The 20,474-nt window shown below is 39.2% G+C and overlaps 1 protein-coding gene and 1 non-coding gene across 8 annotated transcripts in view; one reads left to right on the top strand and one right to left on the bottom strand.

Moving 5' to 3' along the window:
• Positions 1-20,474, top strand: part of cfap46 (cilia and flagella associated protein 46) — a 66,391-nt gene that overhangs the window by 22,366 nt on the left and 23,551 nt on the right. For 5 of the 7 annotated variants that reach the window (XM_005463815.4, XM_025897761.1, XM_025897763.1 and 2 more), the window contains 21 exons: positions 1,400-1,552; positions 3,095-3,205; positions 3,899-4,080; positions 5,387-5,518; positions 5,653-5,815; positions 6,874-6,946; positions 7,754-7,889; positions 7,966-8,149; positions 8,447-8,600; positions 9,275-9,498; positions 9,614-9,736; positions 9,926-10,087; positions 10,532-10,680; positions 12,029-12,127; positions 12,203-12,263; positions 12,845-12,964; positions 14,718-14,918; positions 15,006-15,112; positions 15,771-15,953; positions 17,203-17,341; positions 18,828-19,025. In XM_005463815.4, coding sequence (XP_005463872.1) covers positions 1,400-1,552; positions 3,095-3,205; positions 3,899-4,080; positions 5,387-5,518; positions 5,653-5,815; positions 6,874-6,946; positions 7,754-7,889; positions 7,966-8,149; positions 8,447-8,600; positions 9,275-9,498; positions 9,614-9,736; positions 9,926-10,087; positions 10,532-10,680; positions 12,029-12,127; positions 12,203-12,263; positions 12,845-12,964; positions 14,718-14,918; positions 15,006-15,112; positions 15,771-15,953; positions 17,203-17,341; positions 18,828-19,025 — 3,054 coding nt within the window. The remainder of the gene's footprint in view (positions 1-1,399; positions 1,553-3,094; positions 3,206-3,898; positions 4,081-5,386; positions 5,519-5,652; positions 5,816-6,873; positions 6,947-7,753; positions 7,890-7,965; positions 8,150-8,446; positions 8,601-9,274; positions 9,499-9,613; positions 9,737-9,925; positions 10,088-10,531; positions 10,681-12,028; positions 12,128-12,202; positions 12,264-12,844; positions 12,965-14,717; positions 14,919-15,005; positions 15,113-15,770; positions 15,954-17,202; positions 17,342-18,827; positions 19,026-20,474) is intronic. The other 2 variants (XM_025897760.1, XM_025897762.1) reach the window with 2 other exon arrangements.
• trnai-uau (transfer RNA isoleucine (anticodon UAU)) lies at positions 14,376-14,469 on the bottom strand. Its single transcript has 2 exons — positions 14,432-14,469; positions 14,376-14,411 (listed from the first exon to the last, which is right to left on the bottom strand). It is a non-coding gene; the product is annotated as a tRNA-Ile (tRNA).

The following is a 20,474-nucleotide window of genomic DNA, read 5'->3' as shown; positions in this document are numbered from 1 at the left end:
AAAGCTTTAGACTTTCAAATCTAAATTTTCACTTTCCAAATCAGAGTTTAAACCATCAGGACTTAGTAGAAACCTTTGAAATGCTCCCCAGCTGATTCTACTTTATGCAAACAATGATCTGTTTGTATAGAGAGCAGCCTTCATGCTCTCTTGATTTGGCCACTGAGCATTGAATTGTAGTTTAGCCTTCTCAGCTTTAAAATGGGTGCTTTTTTAGTGGTCTGTGACTACTCAGTCACTCAGCAGTCACTTGCCCTCTGGTGTGTCAAGACAGCAATAAAATGAGACATAGATGGAGTCAATCTGATATTAGTTTGTGATTGGCGGGGGTCAAGTTGTCCATTATATCTGCTTGTGATAGTTTGGCAATTAGCTAAAATAAACTTGTGACAATTGTAAATTTGTTGCCATCCACATTCAAAGTCAAGTCAGAATCTCCCTAAATAGCAATGTAGTTGCTGCAGGAGAGCAACATAACAGCAAAATGATATAAGGTGCTTGGCAGCCTTGCTTTTATAGGCACATTTAATGAGAATACAACGAGCTGGAAACACATTTGGGTCAAGTCCCTGATTGCAAAAAGATGAGTTGTCCTAACCAGCGCAGACTGACTCAGATTTATTGCAGCATAAAGGCAATCTGTCTGCATTTATTAACTACATGACAATTATTTGTAAACCTTCCCAGTCTAACAGTGATTGCAGTCACTTCAAGTCGCTTACAAGACAAGGGGACTACATGCTCAACCGCTCAAGAAACAGCCGGTCACTGCAACTATTACAATTGCAACCAGGCACCGAATGCAAAAAAATTCAGGGCAATAACTGGACAAACATGGATAGTGTGACCACCCACAGGGGAATATCAGTTCTTTGATGAAACATCACACAACTCTTAAAACAGGAGATGTATTTTCTTATTCTGCACATCCACCCATTTATACACAGACACGCACACACACACTCACATGCACATACGTGCGGACACGATCACATGTTGCTTTCAAGACTACGTCTTTGTTGAAGACTGATTCCTCTGTTCTCTCGCCTGACAATTAAACCTTGTTTCCTTTCTCCTGATGTATTCTGATGGTCTGCCATGAAATCCAGCTGTAACTTCAGATGAAAGACACGTTATCAGTGAATTATTCACTAAATTTCATTGTGTCTATTTCCATTTTAAAGAAAAGAAGAAAAAAACTATCCTTTGCGGTGTATGTTTTATTAATGGTATAGCAGGGTCAGATCCAGTGTCCAACTTGAACAAAGTCTTACTGAATTCTGACTCCTTTGTAGCTTGCATTAGGGAAGTATAATTATGCATCATGATGTATAATAATTGACTAACACCTGTTAAGTGTCTCAGATAGCTCATTATTGTTTTCTGCTCCTCCTTCTAGCTATGCGAGCACGCCCTTCGCATATCAAATTCTACCATCCCAGGGGAGACTGTCCCCATCGCAGCAAGGAAACAGGTGTTGGCTACATGGGTGCAGATCCATGGGCTCTTGCAACAGCAAATTGGTTCAAAGATGAATATCCTGAAAGAAGAGGTACTATTCTTAGCAGTTCTCTTTAGATTCATTTAAGGGTGCTAGTTCATGTCTAGGGCCTAATCATTCTTACGAAACCAAGTATCACCATTGAAAATTAGTTAGCATTTCAGAGTTAATTTAGAGTTTGTGTAATTTACAGTCTCGAAGATTTACTATACACTATACACTATATCAAATATTAGTTCAGACAAACAACTGTTAAACTAACAGTCACTGGGTATAAATAGTGTATGTGGCAACATAAGAAGTATTTTGATGTGTGATAATGTTTGTTTTAAACCAGCTCTGTGTCCATTTATGTTTGACCTTTCTCTACATCTGCAAGCTGCTTGTATACCCACCTCTCCTGCAGCGCTTCCATGTCGTGCTATTTTTGATTCAGTCAGCTCCCGCCACTGTTCTCACTGGCTTCTCAAGTATAGACATGAAGGGGACAGAGATGTAGACTTTCCTCATTTTAGACTTTGCGCATACATATGTACAGAAGGGTTGGTCCTAGAACAGAGCCAGGACGGAATAACAACTCTGTTTTGACTAAATTAATCCTGACAGAATCAAATTAAGTTAGGTTAATGCTTCAGAGGTTGTGTTTTTTATATCGCTGCGTTTGCAGTTTTCCAATGGAGTTGACATAAGTGGATAAAAAAATAAAGAAATAAAAAAGTTAACTTCAGTGATATAAGCCCTCAAGCAATTCAATTTTCCTCATGTGACAAGAATGATTAAGAAGAACAAAGCTATTTTTCTACCCTCCTGTGCATGCATTATTTGAATTTTCACTTTGAGGGTCACTTCTATAGTTTATGATAAGCCTAAAACAGTAATTGTGGAAGCCTCTTGTTACATAACAAAATACGTCAAATGTAACATAGGATGGATTGTTGCTGAGTCATCTGTGTGGCTCAGTGTCATAACATAATAATGTCATTATTATAAAGTATTAATGTGCTTATGATACTGTTACGACTGCTGATATGCTCTGTGATGCTGTAGGTGTTGCATCCGCCCTTTTCATATTCAAGCTTTGTATTTGCTAGTGTGTGTGTGTTTGTCTCCAGATGTCGTATGGTTGAGTGGCTTCAGAGGGGGACAAAAACACGGGGAAAGCACAAGTGCGATTTGTCATTCGAGCAGACCGTTCAATTAGTCACCGTAATCCTTTAACTGTTCGTCAGCCGAGAATCTCCCGCCCTACATTAGTTCCTTTGGCCTGATGTGTTTTTGACTCACAGCTAGATGAGGTTCGCTTCTTGTCATGCAAATTAGGAATTGCACTGTTAATATAAGTGCGGCTCATCTCTAATTGCAATCAATAAATCATTCATCGACTCATTTTCCACACAATGGGAAGTCATACATTATCAACAAGACCATCTCCGCAGCATTTGGAACACATGCGATATGTTAATTATACTACATCTTTATGTGTAATTTATACACAAATAGTAATACATGTATAGGAGTTTCAGTTAATTAAACTGTATGTATATATTGAGTAGATTGCAGCTGAGTATGAGTCGTTTTCCACTGTGTTTGCAGAGTGAGAATGAGGACATGTCTGCGATGGCGTGTGTGCTGGTTGGAGTGGAGATGCTCCAGTGCAATAGGAACCCGAGGCATATGGAGTTCTCTGTTCCCAGTCTCTCCACAGTACGTATTTCTCTGTTTTCCTACTGTAGCCGATGCCCAGATTGCAACAACAGATGTCAACATGACCCTTTGAGCCCTCGCAGCCTGTCTGCATCTCATCATTTGTCAGTAGTGTCAGTAAATGAAAAAAGTACTGTGCCAACCTTGATCATCCAGCTTTACTAAGATTATGGTTGTCACTTCTTTGATATGACTAGCACGTGTGCATTTATTTTATTTTAGTTTCCCATTGAAAATTGCTCATTTAGACAGTTTGGCCTTATTCCACCCCTCTATCTGCTTCCAGTCTTTCTCTTATTCTTTTATCAGTGAGGACAGATCCTCGATGTTTCTGCTTTTTCCATTCACTCTTTTCGATCTTGCTCCATTCACTCTTTTCGATCCTTGTCCTCCTTTTTCTTCCTCCTGCTTCATCCTTTACACCCATGCATTCACTTCCTTCTCTTGCCTTTTCACTCGCCACTCCTTTCCTTATTTCTCACCTTTCTTTTTCTGCCTCCGTTCAATCACTTTTCTGGCCCTGCCCCAATCCTCCCTCTGTCTGCCCCTACCTTCCCTTAATTTCATTCTCTTCCAACTTCCAGCCCTCCTTCTTTGTAGTCCCACAACCCTCTCATCATTTCCTCTTCCCTCACCACCACTGCCACCACCATCATTTTCATTCCCTCCCCTCTCTTCACTCTTCACCTAAAGCTGGTGAGCATGGCGTCGGAATGCAGATGGTCCGACGCCGTGGTGGAGTTGCAGGTGTGGTGCCAGCTGGCTGCCTTCTGCCACGATGTCAAGGACTACAGCTTAGTGTGCAGCTGCACCAAGAGGGCTCTGTTGCTGGAGGAAGCAGCCACAAAGAGTCTCCGCACCATGCCGTGTGTTTTGTAAGTGTGGTTGGTTTATTTCAACTGTAAAATAAGTACCAGGGTCATTTTTTAAGATGGGGATCCCTTATAGAAAGCATTTCGGGCAAAGTAGTTGAGACTTTGAGGCTCAGTTGACATCTTGTCCATAACCCACTGATAATTCAAGAAATCGATGTGTATTAAGCTACCTGTCTATTTGCCTGCTCTGTTTGGCTTTGACAACTATTCAGCCAGTCCGCTTCAGATTTGGCAGATGTATTGCTTTCGTCCCGAGTAAGTCCGGTGCCAGGTTTGATCTCGTTTGATTGAGATATTCTCATATGTTTTTGTTCTGTGTTACCAGTATTTCACCTAGAGCTTACATGGGCAGAGTATAGCCTGAGGGCCAGAACCAGCCTGTGAACCATGTGAATCCTGCCTCTGAAATCTTAAAAAAAAACCCATTTTATTAATGAATCTTAAGGTGACTAACTTAAATGAGTATTTGATTCCAACAGAGGGCGCACCACTTATGATTGCCACCTTTAATGATTCGTTATTCAAATAGACAATATGGGTCTTAAATGTCTAATATCTGTTATAAGTAGAGATGCAGTTCTGTACTGTGAAGATCTTAAAGTTACAGTTACACATATTAGTCTAAAAAAGTCTTTTTGCACAGCATTTAGTTCGTTTTCCAATAAAAACTATACATAAATATAGCAAGTTATAAAAAGTCAAAAAGTAAAAAAAAACATGTCTTGGGGTTTGTTTTGTTTTTTTCAATAGAAATTCAGGCCTTCAGGACCGACAGATCCCTACTGCAAAATGTTCTCTTATTTCTCCTCTAAGTTATTAGGTTTAACAGATTGTGAGATATGTCTGTCAGTTCAGTTTTCCAGTGCTCTTCACTTACTTTGTCTGAGTCAGTATTGACATCTTCTCCACGCCGTGAATGAGGGGAAGTGGGGTGGGCACAAATAAAGCTCTCACCCAGGCGTTCTTGTTTGGCTGTCAATGTGAGTGCATTCACTGGCGTTAAAGCTACAACGCCAAATCTGCCTACTGTGTGCAGCCACTTTTTGATGAGGTACATTCACACAAATAGCGGACAAATGCTGTCCACCTAAAACAGCTACTTAACACCCTTGACAGGTCTCCAACCTCTCGCAGGGATAACACTTAAAGACAGACAACCATTCCCACTCACGATAACACAGACGGCCAATTTAGAATTACCAGTTAACCTAGCAAACATGTTCAGCCCATAGGTTGCTAACATATGTCACTTTTACAGTTTGGTTTGTTGATTGATAATACCTGATAGATGATCTCACATGTGTAGGTATGGCCCAACTGCAGTGAATGAAATGCTGAGCATTGCAATCTGCCTGAGAGGTTTGAGCTTAGTCCATGAGTCCAGGGGAGATCTACACTCTTACAGGGAGGCAATGGAAGTGCTCCTGTCAAGTGTCAGGTACTGTAAACTGATTTATTGATTAATGCTTTAGGCTGAAAATGTTTTTTGTTTTTTTTAGTCTCTAAGTCTGCACTTTCAGGCATTTTAAATTTCTGCCCTTAAATCAGAGTTCTCCCTTCTCTCGTCCATAGTTTTGCAGAGAAAGCTGTGAGTCCAGCATTGTGTGTCACTGCTGCCAGGCATTACTGGAATACTTGTCTACCTCTGACAGGGAGCACTGAGGAAAGGCAGCAGCTCCGGGAGAACCTAAAGATGATCCTGAATGCCTTGGTTCATACCACTAAACAAGAAAATGTATAAATCGTTTGTTATTTAATGAGCTACTCTCATGTTCATCCATATAAATTTATCCAACAATTCAGAGCAAGAATTTTACATAGATGACCCTTCATATTTACGGAAATCAAAATAATTAGTTATCCAGCTGTAGTAGAAATAGATACATTGCACATATAAATTAAATATCTTAAAGTAGAAGTATTTCCCATATGTAGAAAAATCTCCAGACTGCAGGTATTTGCTACTGTTCTTTGTCTGCACCTGGCCAAAATACATATGTAGGAAGGCATTTTTTCCACAACTACAATGCTAGATTTCTGTGATGTTTAACAATGTGGTGGTACAACACTAACACAGAGCTCAGCAGTAACGAAAGCAGACACTGAGCCTCCATGTTATGGGAAATGGTTTAGACAAAGCGTCAGACAGCCTCTCCCAGATTTTCTACTATATCAACAGCCGAAAAGACAAAACATCAGCCTAAAAAGTCAACAACAAAAACAGCCACTAATGAGCAAAACATTAAAAATAAAAAAATCTCTATTTCTTTCATGCCATTTTTTAATTTTATCTTTTTGAACGCTTGATTTTTGTTGCTATCAAGGTGACTAAGGTGTCTTAACATCCTCTGAAAATCAGTGCAGTTTTTTTTTTTTCTTTTGGTCCTAAAGGGGAAAAGCTTGTGGGTGTGCTCAATTGTGCAAAAACATCTGCCCATCTCTGCCTGTGAACAGCAATCCAGCCACGGGGATAAACAGCAGTTCAACTGCAAAATCTATAATTAAAGAGCACTTATGTGAGAATTCAGAATGATGTTTATCTGTTGTGTTCTTCTCTTCTCAATACTGTTCTTAAGCAATGGTGCAACATGTTGTAAGTGGGGGTAAACATGATCTAGCTTATATACAGATGATGGACTTTTTTTGTATAGTATTCCTATAAGGAAAGGTCACACAGCCTTTGCTCTTATGTGTTATCAGTGAGCTCTAACTATGACCAACTACCTACTACAAATACTCAATTTCCCAAGAGAGTTAAAATAAAGCATTAATCCTTTTCCTGTTGTATTTCAGCAGCAGAGCAAAGTGAAAAGGCCGCTGACCCTGGCAGCACAGCCTCTAAGGAGATCAAAACACGGAGCAACAAGTAAGCATCAAAAAGAGCCTCAAATGGTTCAGCTAACAAATATTTCCTTTTCCAGGTTATAGTAGTAGTTATAATAGTATAGTATAATATATACTTTGATACAATCTACACAAATGTACCCTATAGCTAATTATTTGACCTCAGTATAGCTATGTGCTCCTTTTTGATGGGCAATAACATACCTGTGAATTCCCAAGCAGTGAAAGTCATAAAATCATAAATCATAATTTACTCTTGGGTTTTAAAGACTTTTATTCCTCATGACGGTGATGCACAGTGGTGCAGTGGTTTACCGTCTCGCCTCACAGATTCAGTTTCATACCCTGGTTGGTGCCTTTCTGTGTGAAGTTTGCATCTTCTCCCTGTACATGTGTACTCTGGCTTCTTCCTACTGTCCAGCTTGAGTCTACAGTGCTTTGAGATCCAGTGTTAATAAATAGATAAATACCAGTCCATTCCATGTATTTAAGTGAAACACATATAGAACTTTCTCCCAAAACTGCAATGAGTTTTATTCTGTATCTGTTTTGTATATTGGCGGTATGGTTGTGCGGTAAATAACACTGTTTGGCTCTGGGTTCAAACCTCTGTTTTCCTGTGCTTGGCTGTGTTTTTTCTGGATGCTTTGCTTTCCTCCCACAGTCTAAATACATGCATGCTATGTTATCATAATTAGTGGCTTTTGCTGGCTACCGATTTTACCGAAATTGATAACAAAATGGTGAACACGCACTTGTTTGCTTTGCATTAGAGGTGAACATTTAAACTCTATATGTTTCTGTGTCTGTATATTTGCGTCTTTGAAAGATGAAGAGGTCCTAACCCTGAGAGCAGCTATTTACCGTTTGTTGCTCCAAATCTACATCGATGATGAAGACTTTGAAAGCGCCCTGCAGCTGCTGGCCAAAGCTATGAGAGACATGCCTCGCAGTAGACACCGGTTGTGAGTGAAATCATGAACATGAAGGGATGAGAGGCTTAAAAACATAGACATTTGACTCTTCTTTGTGTTAACCCAGGTCTCTGCTCAAATATGGTGTGCTGGTGAAAGCACGGCTGGGAGAGAACGTACTGCCAGACATGCAGAAATTAGAAGATGAAGGGGAGCAGTGCCATTCGTTCATGTGGCATCAGGTGGCACTGTGTGCTGACACGGCAGCCAAACAACTGACTTGCTACCAGAAAGCCATCGTCTCTCTCACAGTAATATACCTCTGCCGAAATGTAAAACATAATGCATGCGGATGATTTATAAACCTTTCATATTTTTAAAAAAAACTGTCATAAAGTGCATAATATTAATTCCTGTGTTTTGACTGTGCATGGAGGTAGTGCAATATTTGTAGCAATGGTTTTAGTACCATCATGTGGTGCTGACATGCCATTACAACCCACTTCAAATACCTTTTTATTTGGTTGGAAGAGGTACATATGATCGGGCTTGAATTTTTCACGTTTTTTTTTTTTTACTTTTGTGTTTTTAATGTCATCTCTGAACAGAGCGCAGAGACTAAATGGCAGAAAGTCAGCATTCTGTTAAGTTTTGGACAGTGGCTGTACAATCGCAACTTCCCCAAAGAGGATGCCAAACCTCAGGTTCAGTGGGTAATAGATATCCTTCTACACATGGAACCTGGGAAGGCAGATGGAGTAGGTAGGACTCCCTGTCTCGTCTCGCTCATTGTATTATGTCAAACAAGTGTCACTGACTAGTTAGTTTTGCCAGTTCTGCTACTGTGCACTCTGAAATCTCTGGGGGAGAAGGTAACACATTCTGAGAATTCCCCTGAGGTTCACATCTCAGGAGTGCTTTTCCACTTGGATTAAGTCTGCATGTGTGCGATTACACATTAGCACGTGTGCCTGCATGCTTTTTTCTTTTTTTTTTTTAATGATCCCTGATGTTTTACACTGTGTTAGGTTAAGATAGAAAACAACATCTGATTAGTCTGATCTTAAAATGAGCATTGCCACTGCTTATGTGTAATTGCTTCAACATTAAAGTCATGTGTTCCCCTGTGCAAACAAAACAAAAAAAACTCCAAACTGGATCAGAGAAAAACAAAGTGACCACTCGAGGAAACAGATTTGTCAAGATCCCACGTGGGTACCCACTGAGAATAAGATAGCACTGCTTTAAAGAGAGCTGTAAGAAGTCTTTATAGTCTCCTGCTGCCAGTACCATTAATATTCCCTCAGAGATAAACTGCCCTCTTCAATAAAACCTCTTTAGTATTCTCTTAAGTTGTAACTGTGTTTCAGTCATTCTGATAGATTATCCTAGATATGTTTCACGTTTAACACCTTTTATGTCTCTTTTTTCTCTAGAGGACGAGTCTGTAGAGAGGGATTTGGGCCCTGTGAAAAGTGAGTACGTGCTCGGAGTCCAGGGCTTGTCATTTACACAAAATGTGTCCGGTCTGAAGGAAGTGCGTCGTCTGGACTACTTGATTCAAGCACACACTCTGCTTGCCATCATGGAGGACAAGACTTCGCCTGAGCACCAACTTAACCTGCTCAGAGCCTACACTTTTGTGCTCCAGATATGGCAGGTAGTGCATCTTCAACACCACTGCTCTTGACAACTTTGACAACAGCTTCAGATGCAAATTGGGCTCAAGCTGAGTGCGGTATGTGCTGTGACGTGTGCACCATATTTCACTACAGGTTTCTATGGCAGCAGCTTGTGAGATTTCCAGGGAGATGGCAAAGAGTGAGGCACTCCAACCTCCTACCTCTGCTGAATCCAAAAAAGGCAAAGACAAGGGCAAAGACAAAAAAGCCAAACAGGTAAGTTTCTCATATTTGTGCCTTTGCTTGCTTTGAAATTTAACTCAGTTACTTGACTTAAATGTAAAGTTATGCCACCCAGTGTTCATCCACTCTGCCTGTTTGATTTCACGTTTCACAAGTTACGTGTTGACTGCACACCGGTGTTAAAAACAAAAAGTCAGGACTGTGTCTCATCTGTTTGACCAGCCTACATCTGCTGATGAAAGACCTAAAGCTGTTATCTTGGATCAGACACCTCCTTCCACCACGAGGGACTGGGCCTCCTTTGTCTGTCCCGACCAGGCCAGGCAGATATTCAGAACCAGCAGCAACCCCCACTGTATCAACGCTCACAGCATTACAAAGCAGGCAAGACTACAAACTTCTCTCATACATTTCTCTCCGCATTATAAGGTGTACCATCTGTGGTATTGTCTCAGACTTCACTTTTTATTTAGCAGAGGTTGTATCTCCCAGCTATATAGAATTAAAGGCTTGGCTATATAAAAGCAAAGCGGTAACTTAAAGTCAATGTTGCTGTGAAGTTTTGTTGACAAGAAAGCACACTTATTGACCTTTGGGGATCAAGTTAAGCTGTCAGAAGATGATAAAGCCCTGGTATTCTAAATTAAACATGTACTGTGATCCATTCATGGATCTACAGCCTCAGTGGGACGAGAAGACTTCATCTAATTGGTTAGAAAAAGGAGCAAAGAATCATTTTCTATTCTGATAAAACACTGAAAAGTATTGATGTATACTTGTTAGTGAAAGTCTTTAAACCTTTATGTTTCTCTTTGTGTTTGGCTGTAGAAACAAAGCCTGTTTTATCTCAACCTGCTGGAAAGAGAACTGAACTCACTGTCACTCGGCCACCTGACCTTTCCTGTCGTGCATCTAGCTGAGACTATTGCTCATGAGCTTTTGGATATGACAAGCCTCTCTGACCTCTACAGGCTTAGGTAAAACAGGGTCACCTAAACCTCATACTCAGGTCTTAGGTAGTACTACTGCATATGAGAAGAATGTTGTTTAAAGCGTTTGAGGTTCAGGGGTGGTACAAAAATCAGATAACTTGCTCAGTGATGAACTTTATTCACTAAATACATGATAATATTCTCTGTGTGCTGTTCTCTGGTGCTGGGAAGATAAAAAAAACTGGACTCAAAAAATAATTACACCCAAATTGCTGACTTTAAATCACTGGATAACATGTAAATTTGCCGTGGAATTTTTGCTACATGAGTGCAATGTAAAACATCAAATTTCCTTTGTTCAAATTAAATTGATAGTTTACTGGAATCGGGTTAAATCAGATTTACTTTATTGGTATAGAGCAAGTTTACACCAAGCATGTTTTCCTAATAATTAAATATTTGAATAAATAAACCTTTGATTTTATCTATATCAGCTACATTTTACATCATGTTTAGTGTGCCTATCAATTTTTCAACATTCTGTCAGTTTACAGGTATTCAGGTATATATGTGATAAAAGTTGTATAAAGTTTTATGGCTAAAGAAGGCACTGTGTGATGTCTCAGGTCTCATGAAACAGAATTGGTTGGGTCAGAACACAGAGGATGGACTCAGCTAGAGGGGAGCTTACTGTATCCTAATCTATGTTTAAAAGCGCTGCACACCCAATTCTCTAACCACTTGCATCACTGTTAAGGCATAAGGTGTGATTGAAAAGTTCAGGGAACTGGTCAATAAGATGACTTCTCAAAAGTCCCATTCTGACCACTATCACTGTGCAGCAGTTTCTCCGGTGAGACAGAAACTTAATATAATAAATATCAGTTTCTCTTATAAATTTTCTCGTCTTCTTAAAAAGCAAAGACGCACAGTTCTTTTTCATTTCCTGCCTGCAAAGTTTTCCACTTTCCTAAAATGTAAATCAAGTCAAAGGATTGCTTTTGACACAGTGAGATCCCGTACACACTACAGACTTCTACTGAGAGATCTTAAAGTGCTGAGAGATCTTGAATGAAAGATTGGATAAATTTAATTCCGGTGAGCGTTTTCATTTTACCTATTAGATGTGTTCCCAGAACTTTTGGATCATAGCTCGTCGATACGCAGCAATAAAGTTGTGTGTGCTTAATCAGTGAATACTTACTGTTTCCAAACATTAATAAATATTATGTCAGTTTTGTATACAGTAAGTGTGGCTGTTTCCAGCACACATTTCATCTCATTTAAACTGTGTGCCAGCGCAAAAGAATTACTTGACTTAGCTGACTGACTGAGGAGCATCAGCCTGTGATCATTGAATGTCATGTTCCTCTTCCTGTTTTCACCTTATTAGAATTGTCAGAACCTGTGTTGAGCTGGGTTTGGAGACACACTCACCATATCAGAAGAAGCTTCTGCCTCTGAGTGCAGTCCCAGAACGAGAACAAATGGGGTACGTGAATTGGGCTATAAAGATTTAATGTTTGTGCATCTTTAATAACCTATGATATCATATTCGTGACTGCAGGTGCCGCAGAGCCGTAGTGCTTTCGCAGGAGAGGAGCAGCCTCCGCAAAGCTCGTAACCAGGTCAGCTTCTTCTTACAAAACAGATGCATCTGTGCTTATGGTTTACATGTTAAAGAAATTATTCTTTAATTAGCATTCATTGTATTGCTTCTCAGAGGATGATTGACAACAGCCCCAGTAGTTGTGGTATTTAAATTAGTACTTTTATAATATAGCACAGAGTTATGGCAGATTAATATTGGATGTTTAAGATGATGATTTTTGTACCTATAGTTATCACTTTTTTCCCATTCTTCAAACTCTGTTATTCTCTACAATCTCAGCTTGTTAATAATGTTAATTATGTAATAAATTTTGCACAGCTGATAAACACTATAACACTCTGATCCCAGCAGGACATGTAATGATTTTTACATGTTACATACATTTGGTTGCGTAAGGTTACATCCACATTACATATTACACATACACATGATGCGTTATGTGTATGTGTAATATGTAATCTTCTTTTTGATAGCATATGTGCATAGACGATATCTCATGTGTATGCAACATGTTGACAGCTGAAAGCTTGAGAAAGAGTTTGATTCAGTTTATAAAAAAAACGTTATTGTCTTATACTTTGGTGAATACTTTGGCAGAACGGAGAGATGGGTGAGAGTGCACCGGACATTTGGCTGAACAAAGCTGAGGTTTGCCTCAGTATGGGACTCTATCAGTCAGCCAGACAACTCCTGGCTGAGGCCCACATGGTGTCTATGGTAAGATTAGGAAGAAAATATTTGAAAATATTACCCTAAGCTTTATTTATTTCACTACCCATTACCCTGCAGCATAGCCTAATATGCAGTGGCACAACAATAAAACTGTAGGCTACATGCTAACATGCTGGCACAAATCCATAAACTACTAAGGAGGACATAGAGAAGATTTTCTTTTAGTATTGAAGTTGACAGCAGTGTTGTTGGAAACCAGGCTAGATAACACTTCACAGAAAAATGATACTGACACAGCAATTCTGCTGTACTGCCAGGGGTTAGCATGGGCCACAGCAATCTGGCACAATGCTTCAGCAGCTTAGATTAACGAGTAGTCAATTCTGAGGACTCATTAATTAAGTTTAATAGATAATCAGTAAAGTTGTTGTCACAGAACTTCAGCAACTAGCTGGCCAGTGCTACAGAAGAGGAGCGAGAATAAACAGAGTAATGTTCAGAATTAGTAGGTGATTTCAAATGTTTCACACAATTCAACAAATATCATCAAACAAAATGTGTTTCTGTGTAGGATGTACCAAAGTGTGTCTGTGAGCTAAACGCCTGTGTCTGCATGTCTCATTGAGAAAAAAAACTTTTAATAATAAGTTATATATAAGTTTAAAAAATTCGCTGATCACAGATTTTCATCTTCAGAGGTTATGTTTTTTGGCATTGTGAAAGACTTGAAAAACAAATTAATGTGTAATAGTTTGTATTAGTTAGTTAGTTACTTTAGAGCAGCAGCAGTGGTCAACTGATAACTCAAAGAAGGCAAATTTACTGGAGCTCACAATACATATTTTCACAAGTTTTATTTCAAAGTGATTTTAGGTTTGGGCATTAGGTTTCCCCCACCTTCTAAATCCCACTGTAACGCCTGATTACGGCCAGCCATTACCTTTGGCTGCCTGACATTTATCTCTAATATCACATCGACCAGGATTCTTCACTGCTGCCTCTGTCTTTTAATGCTGTCTTTGAAAGAGTCGATCCCTTGTTAGAAGCAGTGGGCAGGTGTTTGTGGTCTGATCACAATTCGTACTTTATCATTAGATATTTGTCCTCTCATACTTATAGTTATAGACTGCTTCACTGTTTTTCCCCTCTCGCCTCAGAAACTGAAAGCAGCTGATGGCAACATAAATGTTCTACTTCTTTGAGTTGCTCAATTTAGGAGTCACCACAGTGGACTCAATCTCACCCTATCCCTAGCATCTTTGTCTGTCACACCAACCCTCAGCATGTCGTCCTTCCTCTTCCCTGGTGGCTCCATCATCTTCTAATTCTGCATTGCCTGGTCACTGCATGTTAACTAAAGGCTTAGCATCTTTCACTTCTTCTTTTTTCCAGTGCTATCATCTCTCTACTTCACCCTCTGTTGCTTTGTACAGTTGACAACAGGTATTTAAAAGGCTGCTCCAGGTGAGGCTCGAACTCACAACCTCGGCATTGCTCTACAGTGTACTGTCATATAAGTACCGCGCGCTAACCGATTGCGCCACTGGAGCTTGTGCTGTGTTGCAATTCAAGTATCATCGTAATTGTGTAACTGTAATAAGATTACTGAATTTAGCTGCAGAAAGATGTATTGTGGTTACAGTTTGGAAATGCTATGTAGTCTTTAACACTATACAAACTGAATTACAAAAAAATATGATGATGTCTAGATTAGAATTACTTCAGAGCCAAATTGCATTTGGTTGCTTTGACTCTTCTATAATTGATTTAATTTCTGATTCAAACTGTTTCTGTTGAGGTGCTTGGAGACCAAAGTGTTATATCAAGAAGTTTGCTCTATCTGGCCAGTTTGGCTTGTAAAGAGCAGAACTATGCCCAGGCTCTGATTCTGCTGGACAAAGCCCAAAACCTGGGCGGGGATGAGGACTTCTGGTACCAGCTCACCCTTACCAAAGTCACAGCTGTGGTAGGCCAGAGAGACAAAGATTTTCAAACAAAGGTATAGAATTACAACCTTCTGATGAGTCTTTGCACAGTGTTGTGTTTGTAGAAATTTTCCTTCAAGGCTTTTTGTTTTCTTTTATAGGTTGATCAGACTATAAAACAAGGCTGTAGAGCTCTGAAGCTAGTACTTGAGCAGCGGGTGAACCAAGCCCCAGAGGTCACATTCTTGATCACCTCATTGGAGATGAGGTAAACATGAAGCTTTCTACTCAGATGTGCTGAGTGTTTACTTTTTCTTAGTTAAACTGATTATATTATAAATGTTTTGTTTTCTTAAAAATTTTTTTACTTTCTGAACTTTACGAGTGAAAATGAAACACTCATGTTCAATAAATATTTCAGATAAATTTTAAATTTAACCACAGATGAATATTTTTATAAATATCTTATACAGCTTTGAAGCATTCAAGAAGTAATTTGAGTACTCAGAGTAGAAAAGCACTATATAATTAACAGTTGATTTACCGTTTATCTACCATTTGCAGAAACAACTATTGTTTTAAGTCTAAGCATTATTTAGTTGTATAATATGCTTTCACATCTTTTCCTAAACCTGCACGCAACTACAGAACTCCCATAACTATTTTTTAAGTACTGTTTACATTTTACAGAATGTCACAATGTGCCTTCACTACAGACTTGGGCTTAAACTTTAAGAAATCAAATCTACTTTGCATGTTGGAAACTATTCTAGTTGCTTTACATGACGTGCCTTCAGTATAATTCATTTGAACATCTGTTTCAAATTATGTTATAACACTGACAACACTGATTATGTAGCAATGTCTACATCATTACGTATTTGATGTCATCTTTATCTAACTCAGTGTGATGTGTTGCTTTTCAGAGGAGCCTTGGAACGTATACGTGCGACTGGTAGTGGGGAAACTTTGGAGACAATCCACACTGAGGCTTTCCAGAGGCTAATGGCTGCATGTGATACACTCAGAGAGTGCGCCAGTGGCTTTACTAAACTCGGCTATAGACAACAGGCAGCAGAGGCACATGGAGAGTGTGCGCATGGTTTGAGGTTAGTCAGCCAACAGTTACACCAGGCCTAAATTGAACAGTATTTAAAACTGGAACAGTTTTGAAACCATGCTATGTGCAATATAGAAGTGCAGATTTTACAACAGCAAATAAAAGTGTTATTCTGTTTCGCCGTGCTTATTTTTGTTCAGTGCAGTTTTCTCATACAGACAAACTTTTGCCCAAATCCAGCTGGTACACTCTCTCCCTAGCCACACTCAAATAGTTTTCTACTTGGGTACTGTTCTAAGCTGTGTCTTTCTAAAAATCCAAAACAAAAAGAAAGGAAACTGTGGTGGTGCAATGGTTAGCACTGTTGCTAATAAGCAAAAGGGTCCAGAGTTCAACTCCACCATCAGGCCAGATGCTTTCTGTTTGGAGTTTGCATGTTCTCTCTGGGTGCTCCAGCTTCTTCCTACAGTCCAAAAACATGCAGTTAGTTGGGTGAGGTTAACTGATGATTTTAAATTGCTTATGTGAATTTGAGCCCTATGATAGCCTGGTGACTTGTCCAGGGTGTACCTTACCTTTTCCCCTGTGATAACTGGGATAGGCTCCAGCGCTGGATGGACTTTAATGTTTTGAGTTTTTTATAAAAAAGATTTATAGTTTTGAAAGTACTAAGAATACTGAACAATGAAGAAGAAAATAATCATAAGAAGTGACTGCATTTTGAAAGAATACCTGTATAAAACTAAAATGGACTCGGGTGAGGCCCATTATTATTGGACCATTTTTTGTAGTTTTGCCTCTGTACACCGCTGCAGTGTATTTTAAATCAAACTACAAAGATGTGATTGAAATGGGGACTTTCAGCTCTAATTCAAGGTGATGCTTGTGGGTTCTAGACTAGTATTTTTAGTATTAAATACAGACCAACAGACAGAGGCTAAACAAAAACTGTGTCTTTATTCAACAAATGAAATGCCCTAACTGTAGGTGCATTTTTCAGGAAGGGATGTATCTGATCTTAATCCATCCATTAGCGTATACAATGCTGCAGCTGCTGTAGTTAAAGTTTCATGTAAATGCATTATTCCTAACATAAGCAGGCAGTGAAAGCATACACCTGAATTTGTTTTATTTAAGAAGCCTGTCAGGGGCTGCAAGTGTGATCCCACACAGAGTTAGACATATTACAGAGTGGGAGGATGTAGGGGACAGATTGGAATTACACATGTTTTCTCTGTCTTGGTGTGCTTTTTATCTTCTACTATTATTAGCTTTTTATCCTATTACCATTATTACAGAATCCTAGCGAACCATACTACTGAAAGAGAGTCGAAACAGAGCTTCCTGCTGAATGGGCTCTCCCAGTTGCAGCTTGCTGTCACAGTGCAGGAACATGCAGTACAGAATGCTGAGAGTCTGCTCCACCCACAGGAGGAGGTAAATCTGTCATCTGTCATTGTCATGATGTTTTCTGCAAAAAAACGTTGTGAGCTTTTTAATCTCTCACAGGTTCTTAGAAACTTTGTCTTTTCCTCTCTGTACTTTCAGCAAGTCACAGAAAGTCTGCTCATGTTTGAAGCAGCAGAAAATAAGGCTGAAAAAGGACTTTGAGCAGTTGTGATGGTACATTTGTTTGGCTGTAACAGTCAGAGTTTAACAGCCAAGCACTCTGGCTGAGATTGTTGTGCAGATGGTGAAGTTTTTTCAATTTTTGTTTTTATTTAGAGAAGTTTTGAGCTTATTTGGAACGAGGAGGGGAATTTACTCTGGAACATCTAAGTAACAGGCTTTGTTTTTGCTCTTTGATTTACCGAATCACAATAAAGCTTGTATTACTGTGTCACTGTCACATTCTGGGCTTCCTTGTTGTATGATAGCTAATTATTAGTGTATGCATGTTTTCTTTATATACCTCCATATTCATTCATGAAAATCTACTTAAGTAGTTTAGCATGATTCACAGTTAAACATAATCATTTTTTAACCCACTACCGGGCCTCAGTGTAACCCTCACACTCTCATACAGATGAGGTTGTATGAGGGCTTCAGGGGCAGAGATGAACTGGCATAATGATGGATGCAGCTTTGATAGAATCACAAAAGAAAGATCGATCCATCAGTTCCCACAGCTGTCGCAAATCCTTGTTGAATTCGGTTTTTGATTAAATCTGCTATGGATGTTTGACTTAGCTGTTGGAGGCTGAAAGCTATGCTGTAGCACTGTGCTGTCGGCAGGTGGTGCTGCTGCCCAATACTGGATGAGTTTTGCCACCCTACGTTGAAAAAAGAAGAAAATAGTCGTAACCTTTGAAGTCATGCTCATTTATTCATCTTTATAATTTGGGTACACCTGTGTTTTAATTCTGTGCTATTTAAATGCAAGTTTTCAACTTTAAACTGCTCCCCGAGTTTCTTGATATGCACATCTCAGAATATCTGATCCAACTTTGTGTCTAAGTTCTTCTCTGAACTCATCAGCACAGCCCACTCGTATACCCAAACAGACCAGAGATATTTGTCAGCTGATACCTGGAAATGAAACACTACTTGAATTAAGGCTAATTTACATCATGGAGCTCTTCTCTTAAAAGCTGTCATCTATTTAACACTGTCTGTCACACTGGATTTAAGAAGTTAGTGTTTAAAGTTATAGTTTTTAGAGCCTGTGTAGTGTCATCTTTTGTGAACACAGCATGTGATGTCACTAGGTTGTTTGGAGTTTTATCTTAAAAACCATAGACTGCCCACTTTTATTCTCTGTCTCTTATTACACACTTATTACAACACTTTCTTGAAATATAAAATTTCTTGCGTTCTGTCTCATACACAACAACATATACAGAATATGTTTTTCTGTGTTACAGTTCTGTTCTAATCTGCTTCTCGTGTGTTTTTACACTTGTGCTGTTGTCATCCCTGCCAGAGACATGGACTGTCACTGCCAGCCGCGCGGAGGCTGCTTGGCCTGCGGCTGGCCCTGGTTGAATTCTGCCTGTCCATGCTAGAGGAGCGTTGTGCCGAGGAGACGCTGCAGGCTTTGGCCCGGGAGAAGATGACCTTAGCTGAAATAGCGCTGGAGGAATATTCACGCTGCACACCTGAGCCTAACTCCAAAGAAGAGGTTAGACTGTGAGCAAACACTTTGACATCAAATGTGAGATCTTTTTGTTGGATTCAGATGTATTTGACATGAGTTGATGTGATACATTTTTAGATTCTGCCATACACCAACGTTCTGCAATATACACATTTGAATTATTATTTATAGTTTTTGTTTGTTTGCATGTTAGCTTTACTTCATTCCTTCTTCTTTTTTTTAAAATATAATAATGCAAAACAGTTGACTCACATTCATGTAGGAATCTTAGCCTCAGTTATAATAATAAACCTTTACAGGCTGGTTATGTTGAAACTTTCTTACAAACTAACAAAGATTACAGCTGGAAACATTTCCTGTAGATTTTTATTTTTTAAAATGTGTATTCTTTCAATTTTATTTAATCTAAAAGTATTTGGGCACTTAGTTTTAGCTTTTGTTCATTTAACTTGACTATAATAACCCCACATAAATTGCACATCACAGTACTGTGCAAAAGTCTTGAGCCGCCCCTGATTTCTTTTTATTTTGCTTCCATAAAACCAGACTTTCTTGTAATTTGGAAAGTGGTCTTGATATAGTTCTCCAGGCTTTTCTAGCTTTGAGAAGTCAAATGTTTTTTGTACAACCAGAAAGAATCTGATTGGCAGCAACTTAATTTTTCAGCATGACACTACTAATGCAGTGAAAGCGTACCCGAATAGAAAAATGCACAGTGGAACATTATCAGTCATTGATTGGCCTCCCCAGAGCCTGGACTTTTTGAATTTTTGAAGCAGTGTGGGATCATCTTGACAGAGAACAGAACAAAAAGCAGACAACATCCAAATAAGAGCTTTGAATGTCCTTCAGGAAGTCTGGTGAACTATTATGACTATTTAACAAGAAAGCTGCCTAGGAGAGTTCAGGCTGAGTTTAAAAATAAAGGTGGTCATACCAAATATTCACAAGCTCATTAGAGGATTTCCATGTATGTTTGCATGTATCTGTAACAAAGTACAACAAAACAAGGCTTGACTTAAAACTTTGGCACCATACTGCAGTTTAGCTGAAATGATCTTTTCTAAGAAAATACTCTTTGAATCTAAAACATATTTTAAGGATAAAAAATAAAGCTGCTATTAAATAAATGAAAAAAACACCCCCATCCTCTTGTAAACCCTTAGTTCATTTGTCATGTTTCCTATGTACAGTTTTTCAGACAGTTGATTATGTCCAAGATCCATTTTTTCTTAATGTTTCCTTAACATTTAGTTCAGAAGAGTGTGTAAGACAGCTGCCACTTGGGGGTGCTAACATGCAAAGTACTAAGAGCCATCGTGTGTGCACTGTTATGAGAAAGTCCTCTGTGGGATTTCTAGTAATGTAATGTACAAAAGATGTTTGAATAGCTGCCAGCGTTCATGGGCTGGTATGCACTTACTCCTCTCTGCTCTAGAATGCTCCTCAGGTGAGAGAGATACTAGGATGTAT

Source organism: Oreochromis niloticus, linkage group LG13, assembly GCF_001858045.2.
Source record: "Oreochromis niloticus isolate F11D_XX linkage group LG13, O_niloticus_UMD_NMBU, whole genome shotgun sequence".
NCBI lineage: Eukaryota > Metazoa > Chordata > Actinopteri > Cichliformes > Cichlidae > Oreochromis > Oreochromis niloticus.
The sequence above is the reverse complement of the archived record's forward strand: the minus strand, read 5'-3'. Positions and strand labels throughout refer to the sequence as shown.